Below are 21,548 nucleotides of genomic sequence, written 5' to 3' on the forward strand. Positions count from 1 at the left end.
TCTAATTAAGAGTAGCTTAAACAAATAGTTTGTTTTTCTCTCGCTAGGTTAATCCAGAGGTGGGCAGTCCAAAGTTGAGATACTTATTAGGAAGCCATCCAAGGACACCGGGCGTTTCTCTGTGTTCCACCGTCTCTAATGTGTGGCTTTTGTAGTGATGAGCACAAGGTGGCTGCTGAACCAAGTTCCAAGCAGAAGGAAGAGAGCAGAGCAAAGAGGACATCTGGCTACACACTTGCCCTTTTGAAAAAGTTTTCCCAGGAGTTTCACTCCATGACTTCTTACAACCCACTGGCCAGAATCAATGGAGGTGGCTAGGGAAAGGGGGTTGGATTCTGTAACCAACATTGTCTACCACAGTGACCTCACACATAGACACAGATCTTAATATAACATCAAGACTACAGAAGCTCCAAAATATAAGTATACATCTCAGCTCTCTGAACCCTAGTCTCCTCATTCACCCATAAAGTGCATGAGATGTACTATTGGCATCTGGGGCAGGACAATTCATCACCGTATGGAACTATCCTGCACATTGCAGGACATTTAGCATCTCTGCTCTCTAGGTGCCAAATGCCGGTATCATCCACCCCCAGCACTGTGATAATACCAGTCGAGCCTCTGCTAGTTTGTAGATGCCCCCTGGTTGGGATGGGGCATGGAAGGAAACTGTCTTCTGGGGTTGGAAACCACTGGACAAGATCCTGTCTGGTCCAAAATTGCATGATTCTCTCCTCTTTAACAAAGGCTAGTTTTTTGTGGGGTTTTTGTTTTGTTTTGTTGGTGTGTTTTTTTTAAGCCATGGCTACACAGCAGGAGCATGGGTGGGTAGACATTCTTTTATCTCCTTACTGATACTTTTAAACAATTACCATTTCCCTTACTGAGAAAGCCCTCCTCCTCTGAAGCACATTACCCACTATACTATGTGTTCCAATGATCTACCTACTTCCAAGTCACTCTTCTACATTCTTCACCCTAGATAACTGGCATCCATAAGGATGGTCCTGACTGGGCTGGCTGCTCCTCGACCTTCTCACCTCCAATGCCCTTTACTATGTCTCTGCTTGTCACCCACACTCTATGGACAGACCTCAGCAACTGCTGTCCCCCAACTACTCCTTAAACTTGACTGGTTCACTCTCGTATCACCAGTTCCTGCACCTCCCCTCTCTCATCCCCATTGCCCCATTCCTGTTCCTAACGTTGCCTTCACTCCCCCAAGTCATCAGCCCTTCTAGCTTCCCGCTCTTCCCCGCGCAGCTTGGACAATCTGGCCCATCTTTCCTTCATTCCTGATCTTCACCCCAGCCTCCTGGTCAATTCCAGCCCTGGCTCTAGCTGACTTTCTGCCCAGACTCCTACACTCACACCCACACAGACTGCTGCCAGGACCACCCGATGGCCTCTAAGGGCCCCACCCCTCTCCACCCACTGGGCTGGTAGTCCTTGTCCTTGTCCTCTCTTCTGTTCCCTACCTTTATCACCTCCCCTTTCATTCTCACTCTCAGCAGATAACTTCACTCCCACTTCACGGTGAAAATAGAAGCCATCAGGCAGAATCCCCCTCAACTTCCTGCCCCCACTCCCACCCCATTAAAACACTTATTTTTATCTACACTCATCCTTTCCTCCCTTTTATCGTGGGAAAAGTTTCCTTCCTGTATTAATCCCTCCACCTGAGCCCTGCATCTGAATAGCTCCAGCATCCTCAGGGACCTTGACTCTCAAAATCCCCTCTCTATCCCTTCAGTATTTCAACATGGAAGCCTCTCCTACGTTCTAAAAAGCAGTGTTCCTAACATACTACGTTCCCAGTAAGACTGAGCATCTTTTTATATTTTTTAATTTATCATGAACTGTTTATTCCCTTTACCCATCTTTTTCTGAATGCTGGTTCTCTTACTGATTTGTATCCCTCTGCATTTTCCCCACTGGCCAATTCCCACCAGACATTCAAGACTAGGCCAGGCACCACCTCCTCCAATAAGTCTTCCCCAGTTCTCTGGCTGCTCCCTGCCCCAGCCCCAAGCTAAGCTCTACTCTGTACTCTGCTAACCATGCTGTGTGTCTCCTCCACAAGGCCTTGGGCACTTGGGTCTGTTACCTCTGCTTCTCCAGCTCCTATTAGGGTGCTCTGCATAGTAAAGAGGTGCATAATAAAAAAATGAAAGAATGAGCAAAGACCACAAACAGGATTACTTTTAGGCTTATTTCCTTTTTTTCTATTCCTTGAGAAAACAATACAGAACAAAATAGCCCCGTTTTGTTCTACTTCAAAACCAAAATGTGAATTTAGCATAACTTTCTTCAAGTAAAGACCTTAAGCTCTTTGCCTTCATTGTCTGAATTTTTTCCTGGGCTTCGTTTTGAAAGTTAAAACTCCCTGGAGTCTCAAGTTCTAAAGCTGCTCTAACTAGCTCTCTTCCTTCCAGTTGCTGAGACACACCCTCATTTCCCTACCTCACCCCTCTGCCTCCTTTACCGCCCCAACATACTTGCGCTCCTAAGATACTGCAGGCCAGGTGTCCAGCAAAGGCCAGAAAGGATGGTGCAGCCAAAATAATGTTTTTTCAACCTAGAATGTCAAATAAAGGCTCAAGGCCATTTAATCAACTTGTTAGTTTACAAATGCTACATTTATGTTAGAGGCAGACCAAGGCCTCAGACAAAGGAATACCACATCCCAGTACATTATCATAACCTGGATCAGAGAACATGGAGTCAAGCAAATTAAACTCAACACTCAATAATCAGGTCATGGGTAATGACCTCGAGACCCTGGATCTGACACCCATGAGTAAGATCATGAACCTGCTGGGCTTTGTGCTAAACCTCCATAAAGTTAGATCTGAAACCGTATCTGCAGGATCATGACAAAGAATTAGGCTTTCATTTTTAAAAATTTATTTAAAGCAACCACTCATTTTGCTTTTAACTCTGCATAAGAGCCTTTCTCTGTAAGAGCGGCCAAGCTGTTCCAACAGCATCTGGTGATAACTACGGCTAATATGTGTTGAGGGTTGTCTATGAGTCTGGCATGGTGCTAAGTGCTCATCTCATTCAACAGATACGACCTGGTCATTTCTCAGCAGAAATGGAAAACACGCTCTGCTAGTGACCAGGAGCATTCATGTTCAGCCTCCTAATGTACCTAAGCGTCTGCTTCCAGCCCGTGTCCACAGACTGGGAGCAGCCTGCAGCTTGTTAGAGACGGCTTCGCAGAGGAAACTTAACTGCAACTTCTCCAGCTCAGATCCATTCACAAGTTCTGACCTGTTTGCCTATAAACTGGGATTTGGAGGCTGTTTTCCCACTTCTGGGAAACTATGAGGAGGAGCACGGCACTGTTACTAAGCCTAAGAAAAGGCTGAAATGCAACTCTGTTTCACAAGTGTTCATAAACTGCTTACAGTTTATTATTCTCCAGAAAGCAAACAGCTGGTCCAGACTCATGAGGAGGGGGGGGGCGGGGGGGGGGCTGGGAAGTTTACTCTCACCCCTGAGGCCTTTCTCCCACCTGGGCGGACTCTGAGAGGGCCCCGCACAGCCTCGGGAGAAGCTGGCCCCGGGGGAGCGGCTCCGGCGGGGAGGGAGGGGAGGGGAGGGGAGGGGAGGGGAGGGGAGGGGAGGGGAGAGGAGGGGAGGGGAGGGGAAGAGGGGAGGGGGGAGGGGAGAGGGGGGAGGGGGAAGGGAGGCCCGAGGCTAACCGCGGAGCGCCCAGCCCACCCTCAGACTTCAAAGGGAGCAGCCAGACCCTCCCCGAAAGGGCGAAGCGGCCTGTCCTCCCCGGGGCCGCTGGAGATCTTCCGACAGCCCGGCAAGAACCGGAGGAAGCGGCCTGGGCGGCCGGGGTGGGTGAGGGGCAGGGAAACTGAGCCGCGGCCCGGGAAGGGGCGGGAGTGGGGCGAGCCGGAGCCTTCGAAAGAAGCCCGGAGGATTCCTGGCGGCGGGCGCTGGAAGGCGGCCGAGTTCTCTTAAAAAGAGACAGAGAAAAGAAAACCAAAAAAAAAAAAAAAAAAAAGCCTCGTCTGAGCATGACTCTTGGCTCTGCAGCGGCTCCGGGAGAAAGCCAGCCAGACGGGGACAGACAGAGCCCGGCAGAGCGGAAGGGCAGCCAGAGGCGGGCCCGCGTCGGGGCGGGGGCTCGGGATGCTTCGGGGATGGGGGAGACGACACTTCAATAATTGGGGCGGAGACAATTGTCCGTCCATATGGAAAAGATAAAGTAGATCCCTATCTTGCAGCAGGCAGGCCTCCAAATAAGTTCCAGATGAATTAAAGACCTCCAGGGAACAAGGGAAACCACGATGGGACTTTCGGAAAAAGGCATAGAAGACAGCTTTATGACGCTGGGACAGGGGAAGGTTCCTTATCACGTGCAAAACATAAGGAAAAGATAGATCACTTTGTCTCCATAAATAGAAACATTTATTTCTCGGTAGCTCAGTTGGTTAGAGCGTTGTCTCTATGTGCCATCCCGGGTCAGGACACAAACAAGAGTCAACCAATGAATGCATAAATAAGCGGAACAACAAATCGATGTTTCTCTCCCCACCTCAAAAAAATACATAAGAAAAAAAGAAAAGAAAATGGGCAATTTCAAAAGGTCACTAATGAGAGAAAATCGGATTAATTCCACTTGTGATCATAAATGGAAATCACAACCAGGAGACTCCACTGGGCAGTCCTGGGGTTGACAAACGTTAAGATCTGATAACCCAAGGGTGGATGCAGGTGTAGGGAAATGAAAAACTCTATTGCTGTTCAGAGTGTAAATTGATACAACCATCTAGGGGAAAATATCTTCCTTCATACTCACAAGTGAACAAGTCCTGTACTCTTTCATTGTAGTAGAGGATAAGTGGAAACAATCAAATTGCCCCTGTGTGGAAGCAGAATAAATTGGTTTATTCATCTGATGAAATACTATAAAGCAGTTAAAAGAAATGAAATAAGTCTACATACACCAACATTGCTAAATTACAAAACTCCAATGTAGGGTGGAAAAAGCAGATTACAAAAGGATATTACACTCTGATACTATTAATATATAATTTCAAAACAAAAATATATAGTAAAAATACAAAATCATGCTTGTATGTTTAAAATTTTTTGTAATTTAAAATAAGATAGAAAACACAATGAGATACCACTTCACACTCATTAAGACAACTATTATTAAAATAGATAAATAAACACCAAAAAACAGAAAGTAGCAAGCATTGACAAGGATGTGGAGAAAGTGGAACCCCTGTGCCTTGCTGGTGGGAATATAAAATGGTGCAGCACTGTGGAAAATGGTATGGCAATTCCTCAAAAAATTAAACATGAAATTACCATATGGTCCAGCAATTTTACTTCTGAGTGTAGACCAGGAGAATTGAAAGCAGAGACTCAGATACTTGTACACCCATGTTCAGAACAGAATTATTCATAATAGCTAATATGTGGGAGCAACCTCAGTGTTTATTGACAGATGAATGGATAAACTCAAAATGTACATACATACAATGGAATATTATACAGCTTTAAAAAGGAATGAAATTTTGACACATGATCCAACACGGAGTAACCCTGAGACATTATGGTAAGCGAAATAAGCCAGACACAAAAGGACAAATACTGTATTGTATGATCTCACTTACATGAGATACCTAGAGTAGTCAAAAATCATAGAGGCAGAAAGTAGAATGGTGATGGGGGGGTGGGTGCGCTATTGTTTAATGGGTACAGTGTTTCAGTTTGGAAAGGTGACAAAGTTCTGGACATGAATGGTGGTGACGGTTACAGAATACAGTGAATGTACTTTATGTCATTGACTCATACATTTTAAAATGATTAAAATGGTAAATTTCATGTTAGGGCGATTTAACTTAAGAGTAGAAATTAAAAAGAAAGAAAATTGGCTTGAATCCAGCCCCCCCATCTAGCAGAGACGCTGAACTATCTGCACAGAGCAGCTGACGCCGCACACCTGGGCCTCCCGCCCCGCGCGCCTCCCTCGCGTCCCCTCCAGCGGAGCCTCACTGCGCAGGCGCGGAGCGGGGAGCGAGCGGCGGGGGGCGTGGCCTCACTCTGCGCCTGTGCCGAATTCCAGCTGCAAGTGTCCTGGGGTTAATGATGCCCAGGTTGGGCATCCTGGCCAGCCGGCCGCCGGGAGACCTGCACTGCACACGCGCAGACCGAGCACCCGCGTCCAGAGACCGAGAGAGCGCGCGCTCCCCACGTCCTGCGTGTCCGGCTGCCAGGCTTCCGTCTGCGCCGTGACTCCCGCCCGGCCGGGCTGGCGCGACCGCGTCTGCAGAGCGATGCCCCGGGAGATCATCACCTTGCAGCTGGGCCAGTGCGGCAACCAGAGTGAGCGAGCGTGCGCCGGGCCCCCTCCAGTGTCCGGTTCTGCCCCTTCGGGTCCCACTCAAGTGCTTGGCATCATCCTGTTGCCTTTTCCCTCCCATGACCCCCCTGCCCTACTGCGCATGATAAACGAGCCCCAGACCTAGAGCTGCGCCTCTAGCCCTGGGCTCTGAAGGCTCCCAGACCAGGGGTGTTGGATCTAGTCTCTGAGTGTGACAGTCTATGTGCCTAACCCCTGGGCTTCTGAGGCCTTATGACTCTAGCAGACCCAGCATCTCTCCCCATCCCCCAGTTGGGTTCGAGTTCTGGAAACAACTGTGCGCAGAGCATGGTATCAGCCCCGAGGGCATCGTGGAAGAATTCGCCACCGAGGGCACTGACCGCAAGGACGTCTTTTTCTACCAGGTGCTCCCAGTGACTTGGCCGGGGCCTTGAAGGAAAGGGTAACGGCCTGGTACTGGGAAACCCCACTGGGCAGAGGGGCCAGGGCTGCTGGCTTGAGGAGGGAGGGCAGGCAGGAGCCAAAGTTGGGAGGCCAGAGGACTGAGCCTTAGCTGAGTGGGCTCCCTCCTGGACTCCCCTTCACAGGCAGACGATGAGCACTACATCCCCAGGGCTGTATTGCTGGACCTGGAGCCCCGGGTGATCCACTCCATCCTCAACTCCCCCTATGCCAAGCTCTACAACCCAGAGAATATTTACCTGTCCGAGCATGGAGGAGGAGCTGGCAACAACTGGGCCAGTGGATTCTCCCAGGTATTCAGGTGGCCATCCCAGAAACCCTTGATGTTCCCACCTTAGGCAAAGCAGGCTCAAGCAGCCTGGGGATCTAACTAGATCAGATTAACAATAAATAGGAGACAAAGGGATACCCTGACCAGAGGGACAGCCAGGGAGAGGTTTATGCAAACTGTGCAAATCATTTGCAAAGTAGCTTTTCTGGGTTGAGGGCCACAGCTGAGTCTTTGCTTGAGGGTGGCAGCAGTGTCCCTAGGTAGAATTTTGGGTGCTGAAAAGAGATGCTTTCCAAAATCTTCATCCTGACCCTCCCTCCCCCCGTCTCTGTGCAGGGTGAGAAAATCCATGAAGATATTTTTGACATCATAGACCGAGAAGCAGATGGAAGTGACAGCCTGGAGGTGAGGTTCTGCCCCACTGAAGAAGAAAAAAAAAAGGCTGAAATGTGTTTGGGAAATGTCAGGAGGTAGCCTGAACAGGTGGTGTGATAGGGACAATTCAAATCAAAACTCATTTATTGAGCATCAGATGTGAGATATTGAGGTAAATGAGGTACAGTCCTTGTCCTCAAGGAGATCCTAATCTGGATGGCATCAGTCTCTTAGGTATGAGTCATCCTTCCCACGAGCCTCAGCCTGGATGGACACAGAGGAAGGCTTGAGGCATGAGTGTGTTGAGAGTGGGGAATGAGACAAGCCTGAAGTCTCTCCCCAGATCCCTGGAGACTGCCTCTCCATCCCTCCCCATGCAGGGCTTTGTGCTGTGTCACTCCATTGCTGGGGGGACGGGTTCTGGCCTGGGCTCCTACCTCCTGGAGCGATTGAATGACAGGTAAGCCTGTGTTTGGGGAGAGGGCATTTTTTCTCTTGGACCGGAAGGCCTGCAACTAGCCCTTTGAGTCATAGGTAGGAACAGTGCCTGGCCACCCAGGGAACATGTTGGAAACAGTAACTCCTGGGAGGGCTGTTTACCTAGAGAGAGGAGGGGATCTACAGGGTTTGATGCTTTAATCTTATCCTTTTTGGCTCCAGTGCTCTTGAGACTCAGTTCTGCCCTCTACTCTTTTGTATAAGAGTTTGGTGGCACTTGGAAAGAAATGGCCCGTTATCCCTCGAGAAGACAGAAGTGGGCAGTGATGGGAGTCCTTCAGTTCACTGTGCTACCTTCCCCTTTCCCTCTTCATCACTCCCAGATACCCCAAGAAGCTGGTACAGACATACTCAGTGTTTCCCAACCAGGACGAGATGAGTGATGTGGTGGTCCAGCCCTACAACTCACTGCTCACACTCAAGAGGCTGACCCAGAATGCAGACTGTGTGGTGAGCATAAGAGGAAGAAAGAGGGGGCTTGGGTCCACCTCCCAGTGCAGTGAGACACATACACCTGCCCTTTCTGAGCCCCAGCCAAGAGAACAGATGACCAGCAAATCCATACCTGGTGGCTCAAATTGTGAAATAAGGACGTGATCCCAAGTTGCTTACAGTCCCCCATATGTCCCCGCTTAGCCTATTTAATGCCTACTCATGCTTAAATTTTTAGCGCAAAGGTCACTCTCTTAGCATAAACCTTCCTGACCACTCAGTCAAGGTCAAATGCCTTTGTGCATATTTCAGACTGTAATTATACTTTTCTGTTGATTTGTTGTTGTTTTTTTTGTGTGTGTGTTTTTTTAACCCTCACCCGAGAATATTTTTTCATTGCTTTTTCAGAGAGAGTGGAAGGGGGAGAGAGAGAAAGAAACATCAATGTGAGAGAGAAACATCAATTGGTTGCCTCCCGCACGTGCCCTGACCAGGGCCAGGGATCAAGCCTGCAACCAAGGTATGTACCCTTGGCCAGAATCAAACCCGGGACCCTTCAGTCCATGGGTTGATGCTCTAACCACTTAGCCAGACTGTCTCGGGCTTTTCTGTTGCTTAATATTTAATGTCAGTCTCTTCCACTAGACTGTAGACCTGGTGAGGGGAAAGACCATGCCTTTTTACTCTCTTTGGTATCTCCAGAGCCAGGCACAGTACATGGCACATAGGGATAATCAAATATTTGTTTACTGCACTGGATGGTAGAAAAGTGTCTCATGCCCCAGACACAGTACATTCTTTTTAAATTACACACTTCCTGGTTTGGGAATTTAGAGGAGGGATAAGCTAATAACTTATTTCTCTGCCCCCTTTCTCCTCTAAAAGGTGCCATGACCCTCTTCTGTCCCCCCAGGTAGTGCTGGACAACACAGCCCTGAACCGCATCGCCACAGACCGCCTACACATCCAGAACCCATCCTTCTCCCAGATCAACCAGCTGGTGAGCCATCACTCCTGGACTCTTGGACTAAAACCCTTCCCTACTGGAATGCTGTCTGGGGAAGGGAGCACCCCCAACCGGGCCAAGACCCATGACCTGGCATCCCTGTCCCCAGGTGTCCACCATCATGTCAGCCAGCACCACCACCCTGCGCTACCCTGGCTACATGAACAACGACCTCATTGGCCTCATCGCCTCACTCATTCCCACACCACGGCTCCATTTCCTCATGACTGGTTACACCCCCCTCACCACGGACCAGTCGGTAAGAGCGGCCCTCAGTGTCCCAGGCCCAACTGCCCTGGGCCCAGAGGCTCTAACCCCGCCTTTCTCTTCTCCCTGCTGCCCCAGGAGGCTCTGTGCTCAGGGACTGGCACAGACTATACAACTTCCTTGCTCTCCTCTGTCCCCTGCCTTTGGCTCTCTGCAGGGCCTGGGCCGAATGGGATCTACTTATGCTCCTGCACAGGGGCATGAGTTTGCTGAGCTGAGGATGGTTAAGATTCCTGATCCCACAGCAGAGGCTCAGTATAGACCTGAATCTAAAGACACTCCCCAAAGAGGCCATACTGCCCCAAGTCTGGTGCAGGACATGTGTTGCCTGTCTTCTCTGCCCATGCATCTGTGGACTGTGCCCCGAGTGCTGGCCTGATCCCTGTAGCCCACTGTCCCCTCAGGTGGCCAGCGTGAGGAAGACCACAGTCCTGGATGTCATGAGGCGGCTGCTGCAGCCCAAGAATGTAATGGTGTCCACTGGCCGGGATCGCCAGACCAACCACTGCTACATCGCCATCCTCAACATCATCCAGGGGGAGGTGGATCCCACTCAGGTAGGTGAGGCCCCTTCACTCCACCCCTGAAACCTGCAAGGGTAGAGGAGAGGCCACCACCACCACCCCTGTGCCCACCCTAGGTCCACAAGAGCCTGCAGAGGATCCGGGAACGGAAGTTGGCCAACTTTATCCCCTGGGGCCCAGCCAGCATCCAAGTGGCCCTGTCGAGAAAGTCTCCCTACCTGCCCTCTGCGCATCGGGTCAGTGGCCTCATGATGGCCAACCACACCAGCATCTCCTCGGTAAGGCTAGTCTCCTGGTCTTCTTTGGCCACTCTGTTCCACTAGCCCCTTCATCATTCCCCCGGTCTATTCCAACCTCCCTATCCTGCACTGGCTCCGGTCATGGAGATTTCTATCTCTTTCAGCTCTTTGAAAGTTCTTGCCAGCAGTACGACAAGCTTCGGAAGCGGGAGGCCTTCCTGGAGCAGTTCCGCAAGGAGGACATCTTCAAGGAGAACTTTGATGAGCTGGACAGGTCCAGGGAGGTTGTGCAGGAGCTCATTGATGAGTACCATGCCGCCACGCGGCCAGACTACATCTCCTGGGGCACCCAGGAGCAGTGACTTCCTCCCCACCACTCCCCCTGGATAGTAAGCACCGTTTCCATCATGCCTGGTCCGTCTGACTCAAATTCCCCTTACCAGCAACTCTTTTAGGTTCATCTCCAGCCCAGGACCTAACCCTGTTCCCTGCCTCTTATGCCCTAACCCTTAATATGCTTGTTTACATCTAATAAAATAATAAAGCTTGGTTGTAAATATAATCAGGGTTTGGTCTGTGACTGTAGGGATGGTGAAGGCCCCTCCATCACACCTCCCAGTGTCCAGGCATGTGTTGGTAAGGTGACCTTTACCTGCCCTAGCTTTTTACCAGGTCTTAGTGTGTCTACTATTTCCCTTGACATCCTCTGCCTAGAACTAGGCTGTTTACTGGAGTTAGCTCTACTCTCAAGACTACAGAGGATTGATTACTGAAGTCTGCTGTCTCCTCCATGCCTAACTCCTACCCCAGGTGGATCAATGTTGCCCCAGCCTCCTCTACTCAGGGATGAGGCAATGGGGACTACTGAAGGAGGGCCAGCATTTTGAGCAGGTCAGGAAAGCTGGGACTCTGGATTCTCACTGCCCAAGGATATCAGATCCTCAGGAAATCAACCCCATAAAACAGGAACAGAACTCAGGAGTAGGGCTGAGCCCATCCTGACAAGCTCTTTATCTGTGCCAAAGAAGTTCCTGGGTCTAATCCTGCCCCAGGCTTCTCTCCATTCCAGGCACACCAAAGATGGATCCAACCAGGCCCCCTATAAGCTAGACACGAGGATAAGAACTGGGTAGTACTAGTTCTGATGACTCACTGCCCTCTGGCCTCAGGGGAAGTAGGCCACCTCTATGCCACTCAATGGAGAAGAGTATAAGTAACTGCCAGCTTCCACAGTTGCCCCCTTGTGTACCCCACCCACCACCCAATGGTAGCCAACTGGCCAGGAGGAGGTTAAATCCAGACAGTCAAGGAGGGTGGAGCCCTGTGGTGTCCAGACTCCCCTTAGTGCTGGTAAAAGCCCAGAGTGTGGGCGTCCCCAGGGGTGGAGCTCTGAGCTATGGGGCTCCAACTTGTCCCACTGACAAACTCTCACAGGAAGGGTTTGTGTAAATAAGGTGGTTTTTTTTTTTCCGGTTTTTTTTTTTTCTTTTCTTCTACAAATAAATTAAGAAACAATCTAGAAAATTGTCTGCACCCATTGCAACCCTTGGGTGTAGGGTATGCCCTGTCCCTGCAGGGCTAAAAGGGTCCATGGTTCCCTCAAATCTCAGAGCAGTCCAGGTCCAGGCTGGAGATGGAAGGGAAGTTGTGACCTCTTGGCAGGCTCATTTCTGCAGCTGCCCCAAACAGCCAGACTGTCCCTGGGGCTCGTCCAGGCCCGGGTGCTGGCTGGGAGAGGAGGTGTCTGGCAGGTCTTGGCATGAAGGAGGAGGGCTGCTGCAGGGCCTCTCAGGGGAGGGGTTAGCCAAGTAGGCATTCACCAGCTGCATGATCTCTTCCACCTAAGAGAGGGCAGAGGTCAGGATACAACAGGGGCCACTGGGTTCTCCTGTCTCATCCTCTACCCAGGCTCCTTACCAAGGCCTTACATGAGCTGCCCCCTACAACCTTTCATTTCTCATCAACATTCCTTCACTACGTGCCAATCACACTTTATGCTTTGTGCTTCTCTAATAAGCTAAGTTCCTTCTCTACCTGGAATGCTGTTCCCTCAGAACTTCCTATGGCTAGTTTAAATGTCACCTTTTTAAAGGATACTTTCCTGACCATCCTATGTGACGCTATGGCCCCCTCCAGTCACCTCCTGTCACATTACCCTTTCCTTTGTAGCATTTATCACTATCTTAAATAATCTTTGATATCTTGTTCACGTCTGACTCCCCCACTCTAACATAAGCTCCTTGAGCTTGTCTTTGATCACTGCCAGATCACCAGTGCCTAGAGCTGTACCTGGCCCATGCTCAGTGTTTAATAAATGTTTCTGGACATCCTTTCCCTTCCTTCCTCCTTTCACACTCCTCTTCCCACTCACCTGGGGACTCTGCAGGAGGAGCTGGCTCTCTCCCACCCTCAGTGACAGGGTGTGGGGGCCCATTAGCTGGCAGGCGGCCACATGACCATAGCTGACACTATGGATGGGCTCTGTCTCACCGGGTCGGGAGAGGGACATGGCCTTGGCTCCCAGGCCCAGGCATAGCTTCTGTGGAGCGCCCCCACCAGGCTCCTGGGGACAGAGAGGCATAGTCAGGATGCAAAAAGAGGAACCTGCAGCATTATTTTTGATGGGAAGAGATGGCTGAGAGCAGGAAGTTTCCCAGTCCCCCTATGATCCACCATGCATATGTGGAGTTGGGGCTAAAGCTCCAAAGAAGTGAGGGCCCAAGAGCCAGGGACTCCTGGGGTCTGAGAAGGGCAGCTGTGCTGGGTGTAGGGAGTGAAATGACCCCACAGTGGGGGCCTCTGGCTCTGGGGCAAAGGTGTGGGGCTTGGGCCACCAGAGTCCCCTTCTCCCTAATCCCCCTCACCGTGCTCAGCTCCAGAACTTCATACCGAGCAGCGCCGAAACCTGGACACTGCGCCGCCAGAGCCAGGTAGGCAGCCATGGCCTCCGCTCGGCCCATGCCCCGCAGACGCTTCCAGCCGCCCAGCACAGCAGCTGCCATGCCCGCGCCACCGCCTCCCTCTCGGGCCGCGCCTCCCGCCGTACGGCCGGCCCCAGCGCGCCGGGCCCGCTCCGCGCGCCTCTTGGCCAGGCCCGAGCTCCAGATTGCCCCGGCCAGCAGGGCGGCGGAGGGGGGAGGCCTGGGGATCAGGCGGGGAGGGTCTTCTCGCGGTGGGGCGGGAGGCGGCAGCAAGCGGTCCAGGCGGGGCAGGGGCGCCCGCGGGGAGAAGTCCCGGTGCAGGCTCTGCAGGCGCAGCGCCGCCAGGGCGCGCAGCGTGTCGTCGGGCGGGGGAGGCCGGCCGCGCAGCAGCAGAGCGTGAGCCTACGGGGGAGGCACTGGGCGTCAGCGAGGCAGCCGCGGCTGTACCGTCGGGGCGAGGAAAACACCTCGGGGCGAGGAATCTGAGGTATGGGTTCGACTAAAGCCTCCCACGGGGTTGCCGAAACGCCGAAATGCGATGGCCCAACAAGGGAGTTCAGGCTCCAGGGTCTTTTGGGGGGCGTGAATGCTACAAATCCTCACCTGCTCAAAGAGGAAAGGCAGTTCGTGACCGTCTGGGGACAGTCCCTCGGGGTGCAGAGGTCCATGAAGACGCAGACACAGTCTCCAACTGGAGTCGGGAGAGTCCTCCAGCGCGGCTTCCTCCGCGGCCACACTGCATTAGAGAACCCAGCGCTAAGCGACTCAGTGACAGCCCCCAGCCCCCCCAAGGCCTGGGGCGGGACCGGGCCAAACTTGGGGCGGGGCCCTGGGGCGGGGCAGGGCCTGGGCAAAGTGGACCCCGGAGATCAGCTTTGAAATTGGACTGCAAACCGCTGGCGGACAGGGGTCCATCTCAGAACCAGCAAACCTCACTATTCAGGGCAAGTAGCAAGCGCTCGTATACGTTTGCTTAAGGACTGACGGACGCTTCGAGAAGGGTGGGCTAACGCAGAGCAGGGCTGGGGCTGGACATTTACTTCTCAAACCTGGTGAGCACGTCGGCCACGAGCGTCCCCCCAGCCAGGGCTCGCTCCTGGGCGCCTCGCTGCTCGTACAGCGCGAAAGCGTTGCGGCTTCGGGCCAAGCCCAGCCGCCCCACCAGCTCTCGAGCCACCTGGAGGGGAAAGCGCGTGAGGGGAAAGTCAGACGGCACAGAGGTCTTCTCAGGACTTCTGGAGGGGCTGATCCAACTGGAGGTCTCTCAGTCCCGCCACACACATATCCCTCACCCAAATGATGAATCTCAGACGCGGGGCAAACCTGGGGCCCGCGCGCCAGGAGAGCTGGAGCATGGGAAGCTGGGAGGAAAGGCTGGGGTTCCAGGGGGTCTTTCTCTGGTCTTACCTCCGCCGCCGTGGTGTGGGAGTCTATGGCCACCGGGCAGGCACCAGCCCCCGGACAGTGCACGGTGCACAACAGCTCCTGCCGTCGGCTCAGCGCGGAAATCTCAGCCAGCGAGGGCACCAGCTCTCGGCCTCGCGTCCGGCCCAGCGCTTTTCGGATGAAGCGAGCATATTCCGCCAGTTCCGAGTCCGGGAGCGCCTGCTCGGTCCTGGGATAGTGAGAACCCGAAGATCGGTGCTCGGAGCGAGGGCTTTCCTTCTCCCCCTCACTCTCACAGTCTTATTTTATAGTTTATTTCGTCTCGTCGATTCCCTCCCCTCCAACTCCAAGTTCCATGAAGGCAGCGACGGGCTTTTCTGAATCTACACCCGGCGCTCTGTAGGGCGCGGAATTACTTTCTAAGTCCCGTGTCCCCCCCGCCGCAGCTTTCTCCTAACTGCCCCTCCCACTTCCCAAAGTCTCCCCGATCCTGCTCCGGGTGGCAATGGAGCCGCACTCCGCTGTCCAACCTAAAAGCCCCGGCTGCATCAGCCGCAAGGAAAAGCACCCTTTGGGTTATTCTTCCGCCCAAAGGGGGCACCTTTTTGTAATTTCTCCTCCTGCAAGTGAGATGGGATCTTGCCATTCCCACCAAGGCGCTATTAGCAGCGGCCTTGACCTTGGGCAAGTGCCTTCCCTCCTTTGGGTTTAAGTTCTCCAGGTACGGAACCCTTCTGAAAGGCCCGCACCGTCATTGTCTCCCAGCTCTAAAGCTCCCTTGCGTTGGCCTCACCCCACCCCAGCCCTCTCACCTCTCCAGGTGTCCCAGGAGATGCCCCCGTACAGCTCCCCCAGGCCGGAAGGTACAGCTCATGCAGGTGAGAAGCTGCCAGTACCGTAGGGCCGCGGGGTCTTGGGAAGCCGGGAGCCCAGGGGGCCCCGCGGGGCCCGAGGTCTGCTTAGCCAGCTGCAGGAAGAGTTCGTCTCGAAGCGCGGGCAGGTCCCGGCAGGTCTGGAGCACACCCTGCATCAGGGGCCCGGGGCGCCGCGCCCCCTCCAGGGCCTGCAGAGCCAGGAACAGCCGCACCGCCTCCTCGCGCAAGGGTGCGTAGCCAGGACCTGCGGGAGCGTGGGGGTGCAGGGTCGGTTTGGAGAGGGGACACAGAGCCGAGCCCTGGGAGGAAGGCCTGAACCAGCGAAGGTCAGAGGGAGTATAAGGGAACGGAGGGTGGCAAGGAAGGGAGAGTACGGACGACAGGAAGAGGGAAGGGAAAACAACGGTTCCTACAGAGCCAGACTCAACCCCCGGCCTCCCAGGAATCTTCCCCCTGGATCTGCTGAAGCTGCACTTCGAGTTAGTAAGGTAGAGGGATAGACTAAAGGACATAGGTTAAAACCAGATTCTGTAACTGGGTACAGAGCACCATCTCCATGGGCCAGAAAACAGGCTGGACTGGGGGTCAGAAAACCAGGGTTCTTCTCCCCTTAATCCTGTAGCTTTAGGACCTGGGCCAGTCACGACTCCCATTTGGAAAGCAATGTAGCTGGGTGAGGCGCAACCTTCTCCTAAAGTGGTGGCTTTCCCACCACTTGTAAAGGTGGGGTGGCCTGATCTTAAGCCTATTGTACAAGAATAGAAGACGTAAAACTCGTGAAGGAACACCAGCAGTCAGAAAAGGTCAAAGGAGGCCTTTTTGTGTGACTGCTGGCTTCCCACCCCTACACCTTTGGTATCAGTCTGGTAAGCTTCCGGTTTCAGCTTCATTTTTTAAAAAGTGAGGGGCTGGGTAGGTCCCCTGAGGACTCCTAGATGTCTGTTAGGTGAGACATTCAGATTCCCCATCCAAGGGATTGGACCACTGTCACCACTCACCTGGGGCGCTGACTCCATAGGGTAGGGGCAGAAGTGGGGCATACAAGGACCCACTGGTGTGCCTCAGAATCGGGTTCCTTCGGTAAATGAGGGCCACGGCCTCTGGGTCTCCGCAGCTCTCCTAGACAGGGGGGAAAGGGTCGCAGTCATGGAGAAGGGGGCTCCCCACGAATCCAGTACGCTGCTGGGCCCTCCACCTTCCTCGTTCTCGATGGGGTCCCCTCTCTCCTACCTGAATGTCCCTGAGCAGCAGCTGGGTGGGGGTCTCCAGCGGTGCCTTGGAGGCGATCACTTCGCGCAGCGCCACCCCCCAGCGCTCTGCTTCAGCCTGACGCGGGGAGCAGAGCCTGACGCTGTGCTTCCGGCCAGACACGGTCACTGACCACAGACCTGGCGGGAAAGAGAGGCCGCGGAGGGTAATCAGGGCCAGCTAGGGGTACTGCCCAGGGAGGTAGGAGAGTCCTCACAAGGTCTCACCAGTCTCCTTGGGCCTGCGCTCCGGGCCGGTTACCGAGCACAGGCTGGTGAGCACCAGGCTCCCGAGGCGACGTGCCCCCTTCCCGCTGCTGCTGAACTGGTCCAGGGAGTCCCGGGTGAGCACGAACCAGGCCCGACGCGGGGGCAACCAGGGCCGTGCCCCTCGTCCGCGGGGCTCGCGGTACAGCCAACCTGGGGGGAGGGTATCAGCAGGCGAAGACATTATTCCCAGGAGTCGTAGGACTGAGGGACATCCAGAATGCATGAGGCGGGTCCTCACCTTTCACGACGACATCCGTGTCGTCTTCCAGCGGCCCCTTCTCCGGGATGAGGCTCCGTGTCTCTTCCCAGCTCTGCAGCCTGGGCCAGAGGGGACGAAGGGTTGGGCAAGGCTGCGGGTCCTGGCCCCAGCCTCCAGGGGGCTCCTCAATAGGGGTTCCCCAGACAGCAAGGGGTGCCTGCTCCCGGGCTGGGCACCCCTCCCCCAGGCTGTGGGAACTGCTGGGCCGGTCTGACCTCGCACCAAAAATAGCCCGGACCCCCCCCTTCCTCCGGGCGCCCCCAGCCGGACCGCCCCCTCGGGACCCCAGCCAAACCACAGCGTCCGGCATAAGGACTCTCCCTTATTGCACAATCGCAAGAGGGGAGGCGGCAAGGATGGAGGTCCCAGGAACCGGCTGGGGTCTCCAGACCAGGGGACGTAGAGGAGGAGCTCACCTGTCTGAGATGGGCGCGCTCCTCACAGGCTGAGTCAGCGTCACATCCAGGGGGCCCTGGGGAAACAGTCTCAGTATCAGAGCCCTCCTCTCGGGATGCCCAGGGCTTCTGCCCCCAGGACGGTGCTGCTCAGGGGTTGAGGAATCAAGGAGGGGGGTCGTGACTGTGATGGAGGAAGCTGAAACCCTGGGCTCACCCCCTCCCACCAGACTCTACAGAACAGCTGAAGCTAAAAAGCCTTGTCTCCTCCGTTACCCTTCAAAGATGCAATCAGGGGTTTGGTGGGGTGGAAAGAGCAATGGGCAGGGAGTCAGGAGACCTGGGTTCTAATACCAGCTCCAGCGCTAACTGCACAGGGATGTAAGAGAGGAATCTTGCAAGTCCCCTTCAATCTTTGGGCCTTAGAAGGGAGAGGTGGGCGAAGTCCCTTCTTGCTCCCGCAGTTATGAAGTCACCCCTCTCCCTCATTTCCCCTTCACTGGTCCGCGGGTAGGCACAGAGGTGAGTGAAGGGAAGAGGGATCCCTTCAGCATACGGCTTTCCCCAAGAGCTTCTTATGCCCTCCCACAGACACCACTGGGACTCAATGTAAACAGAGACCCTGTCCCTTTGCTGGGGCTCAAGAAGGGCTGACCAGGCTGAGGAATAGCACGTTCTCAAGGGGAGATGCGCAGTAGATTTCGCGCGCCCCCCCGCCCCATGCCCTAGAACTTCAACTGTAGACTGGGGTCTGAGAGAGGCCACAAACCCATCCCGGAGCCCGGTGGGACAGGAACTGTTCCATCGTCCCATTGCCCGCAGACTGCTAAAGCCAGGAGGGAAAGGTGGGGGAGGGGGGCCAGGGACACCTGTCCCCTAGCTCCGGAGAGGGGGGTGGAGGTGGAGCATGAGGGAGGCAATGGCCTGATTCACAGAGTACACCCTGCCTAGTCTAGACGCTTGGGGACGCCTGGGTCCTGTGCATTCCTAAGGCAAAGATTCACCTATTTTCTGCAGGGTCTGAAAGGGGCTCTGGGCCACACCACCGCAGTAGGCAGGTGCTGACCACTCTTAGACCAATTCCCCTAATCGCAGTCCCCTGCTTCCCTCCCCCCCCCTCTATATTTATCCGCCCTCCGCCTCCGCCAGGTGCTGGCGCCGGCCCCGGCGGCGCAGCCCGCCCCACCCGGGCACGGAGCCACCGGGCCTGCTGGGGACCCCTGGGCGGGGGATGGGAGCCTGACCCAGGCCACAGTGCTGGGGAGTCTGGTGGCCGGTCTGCCAGGGAATCAGAGAGGGGATGTCAGGGGATGGAGCTCTCCCACGCCAATAGTGCCTCAGTTTCCTCACGAGGAGATTCGACAAAATCGGGGAGACCAGTGTCCCTCACCATCCCCTCCGAATTCCCCAGGAGGCTCACCAGGGAGGGCCAAGAGCTCTGTCTTGAGGGTAATGACGAGAAGTCCTCCAAGAGTCTTGGTCCCCAACTCCCTCTCGGTGGGGTCCCCGCCACGCACCCTAACCTGAGGGTGCCTCCTCCCCCTCGCCCGGGTCCCTGGGGTGAGAGCTCCCGCATAGCCCCAGCGCGCCCGACCTGGGCGCAGAGAGGACCCAGGCGCCCGGGCCGCCCAGCCGGCCTCGCCACATTCCTCGGCGGTGGCGGAGGCGGAAGGAGATGGGATGGGACGCGGGCCTGGCAGCGAAGGGAGAGGCTGGGCCAGGTCGGGCCACGCGTGACGCCTCCCTCCCTCCCTCGGGCCCCCAGCAGGTGGACAGCACCCAGCGTGAGGCCCACAGGCACATCCGAGCAGGGCGCTCCTAGAGCTCCCGGGACTTCGGACCCCAGGGCGAGACCTCACCCACTCTCCAGCCACCCGAGAGCGCGGTGCTCCGCTGGAGTCTGGAGCGGGAGCCGGCGTGACGGCCGGTAGTAGTGAGAGGGGCTGAGACACCGCTCCAGCCCCCGGGACTTACCCGCCCGCCGCCCGGTGGACTCGGGGTCCGCAGCTCAAAGGTTTCGTCGTCCTCGTCGTCGTCGCCGTCCCCGCTAAGCTCGCCGTCCCCGTAATCCCGGTGCAGGAGAGTGAAGCCTCGACGGCAGCAGAGGAGCCACCACAACCCCCCGGGGAGAGGCATCCGGGCGAGCAGCCGGGGGGGGGGGGGGATGGGGGCGCGGGCAGCCGGGGCTGAGCTGCAGGGGGTCGGAGAAACTGGCGGTGCTCCGACCCGATGGCGGGGGGAGGAGATGAGGCGGGCGGAGGGGAAGGGAGAAGGGGACCGGGAGGAGGCGGCGTCTGGCGCTGGGGTGCAAGGGGTTGCTAGCTAGAGCCTGCGGGGGGCTTGATGTCTCTGCCCCCGAAGGGGGAGGGGGAAAAGCGTCTAGGGCCCGGGTGGAAGGAGGGAGCAATGTCCGGAGCTGGGAAGTAGTGTCCGTTGTAGTGTCCAGCCCTGTGGGGGGCAGTGTCCGGTGCAGTGTCCAGGGTGGGCAGCTGTCCAAGCTCCAGAGAGGGTCGTGTCCGGTAGAGCGTCCGGTGGCCGGGGCCCGGGCCGCGCGCGTTGCGCTCCCTGCAGCCCCGGGACTGGCGCGCTAGGGGCGCGAGCACAGCCCCGGGACCCCGCCTCCCAAATCCCCTCCCTCCGCCCCCCCTTCCCACTTCTGTCTCTCCTCCCTTCTTTACAGGGCAGGGTCCAATTTTCGTCACAGCCTCCTCTGCCCAATCCCCGTGCCTGGCGCCGGGAGCGGCCACCAATCAGGCTACTGAAACGGCGGTGGGTTGCATCATGTGCCTCTGGCTCGGTGACAACGGGGCGGGGCCAGGGAATTGGGAGGGATGGGGCGGTGCGAAGTTAGCCAAGCACTCGTCTCTGAGGTCGGACAGAGTGCTAGTGACGTCACGGAAGCCCGCCTTCAATCTCGGTTTTAACTCTTGGCTCACCAACCTGCAGATGAAAAACCCTCCTGAGAGGAATTTTTGGAGAACGAAGGGCGTAGGGCATCGAGGAAGGTCCCGACTGCTGCCCTCTGAACCCCTGTCTGGCCTCAGGATCTTTGAGAAAGGAAAGAACCTTAGCTACCTGTGGCCGGCACAGCTCTAGCGGTGGCCCTCCGCCCCTGGATGAAGTCCAGCTCCTGGACATGAGTCACCTCCTTTTTGAAGTGAATTGCAGACCTAGGCCGGAAATAAAATCGAATTTAGAGCGCATAGCTCACTGAACTCCTGTGGGGAGAGTAACTTGGGATTCTAGGGAGTTCTGTTGTCTTCGGATAGAGTGGAGGCCTCTCTGGGTGAATATCCTGCTGTTTTGCGTAGGAAAGGGTTAACCCAGGCGCTAAGCGGGCGGGGCGGGGCCGCGGACGGGGCCGGGGGCCAGGGCAACTGCGGGCACGCGCGCGCGTTGCTGACTCAGCGGCGATTCCCGCGGTCTCCGGCGGAGGGTTCCAGGTTGGCCCCCAGTGGCTGGTGTGTGGTACGTTTTGAGGGTCGGCGCCACCTCCGCGCCTTTCGAGGTTCACGGCCCCTGGAGGCTGTGGTTCGATCTCAGCCGCCCGAGGCTCTGGGAAGGAAGGCTAGTCGGAGCTGGGGCGGGGCGGGACAGGGCGGGGACCTCAGGCGAGCGCCTCCCTGGAGACCTCCCCTCCGCGCCACGCCCTTCTTGTCCCAGGTCCCCAGGCTGCTGGCTGAAGTGGCCCGGGCAGCTTTGCTGACCGGATATTAAACTGCGAGAGTTGTCGCACGTGAACACCATTCTGCCTGTCGTG

General features: G+C 55.6%; 2 protein-coding genes across 5 annotated transcripts; one reads left to right on the top strand and one right to left on the bottom strand.

Moving 5' to 3' along the window:
- The first annotated feature begins 6,050 nt into the window (after positions 1–6,050).
- LOC308569105 (tubulin gamma-2 chain) lies at positions 6,051–10,997 on the top strand. Its single transcript, XM_081162530.1, has 11 exons — positions 6,051–6,363; positions 6,653–6,765; positions 6,949–7,116; positions 7,431–7,499; positions 7,850–7,929; positions 8,291–8,417; positions 9,313–9,399; positions 9,515–9,664; positions 10,077–10,229; positions 10,313–10,474; positions 10,600–10,997. Exons 1-11 carry the CDS (start codon positions 6,315–6,317, stop codon positions 10,795–10,797), a joined length of 1,356 nt encoding a protein of 451 aa, XP_081018656.1. The 5' UTR covers positions 6,051–6,314; the 3' UTR covers positions 10,798–10,997.
- A 931-nt stretch (positions 10,998–11,928) lies between these two features.
- PLEKHH3 (pleckstrin homology, MyTH4 and FERM domain containing H3) lies at positions 11,929–20,440 on the bottom strand. Of its 4 annotated transcripts, none has more exons than XR_014000512.1 (13): positions 19,763–20,440; positions 17,810–17,865; positions 17,373–17,452; positions 17,093–17,284; positions 16,848–17,005; positions 16,616–16,736; positions 15,555–15,861; positions 14,764–14,971; positions 14,397–14,533; positions 13,960–14,092; positions 13,325–13,758; positions 12,807–12,998; positions 11,929–12,276 (listed from the first exon to the last, which is right to left on the bottom strand). XR_014000512.1 is itself a non-coding variant. In XM_081161592.1 (13 exons), exons 1-13 carry the CDS (start codon positions 19,922–19,924, stop codon positions 12,100–12,102), a joined length of 2,382 nt encoding a protein of 793 aa, XP_081017718.1. In that variant the 5' UTR covers positions 19,925–20,440; the 3' UTR covers positions 11,929–12,099. The 4 variants fall into 4 exon arrangements, 3 of the variants coding, with proteins under 3 accessions (XP_081017718.1, XP_081017719.1, XP_081017720.1); XM_081161592.1 differs by having other exon boundaries at positions 13,300–13,758; XM_081161593.1 differs by having other exon boundaries at positions 13,300–13,758; positions 14,406–14,533; positions 19,763–20,012.
- Between the last annotated feature and the right edge of the window lie 1,108 nt (positions 20,441–21,548).

Source organism: Miniopterus schreibersii (genome assembly GCF_964146895.1).
Source record: "Miniopterus schreibersii genome assembly, chromosome: 16".
In the NCBI taxonomy this organism is placed as follows: domain Eukaryota; kingdom Metazoa; phylum Chordata; class Mammalia; order Chiroptera; family Miniopteridae; genus Miniopterus; species Miniopterus schreibersii.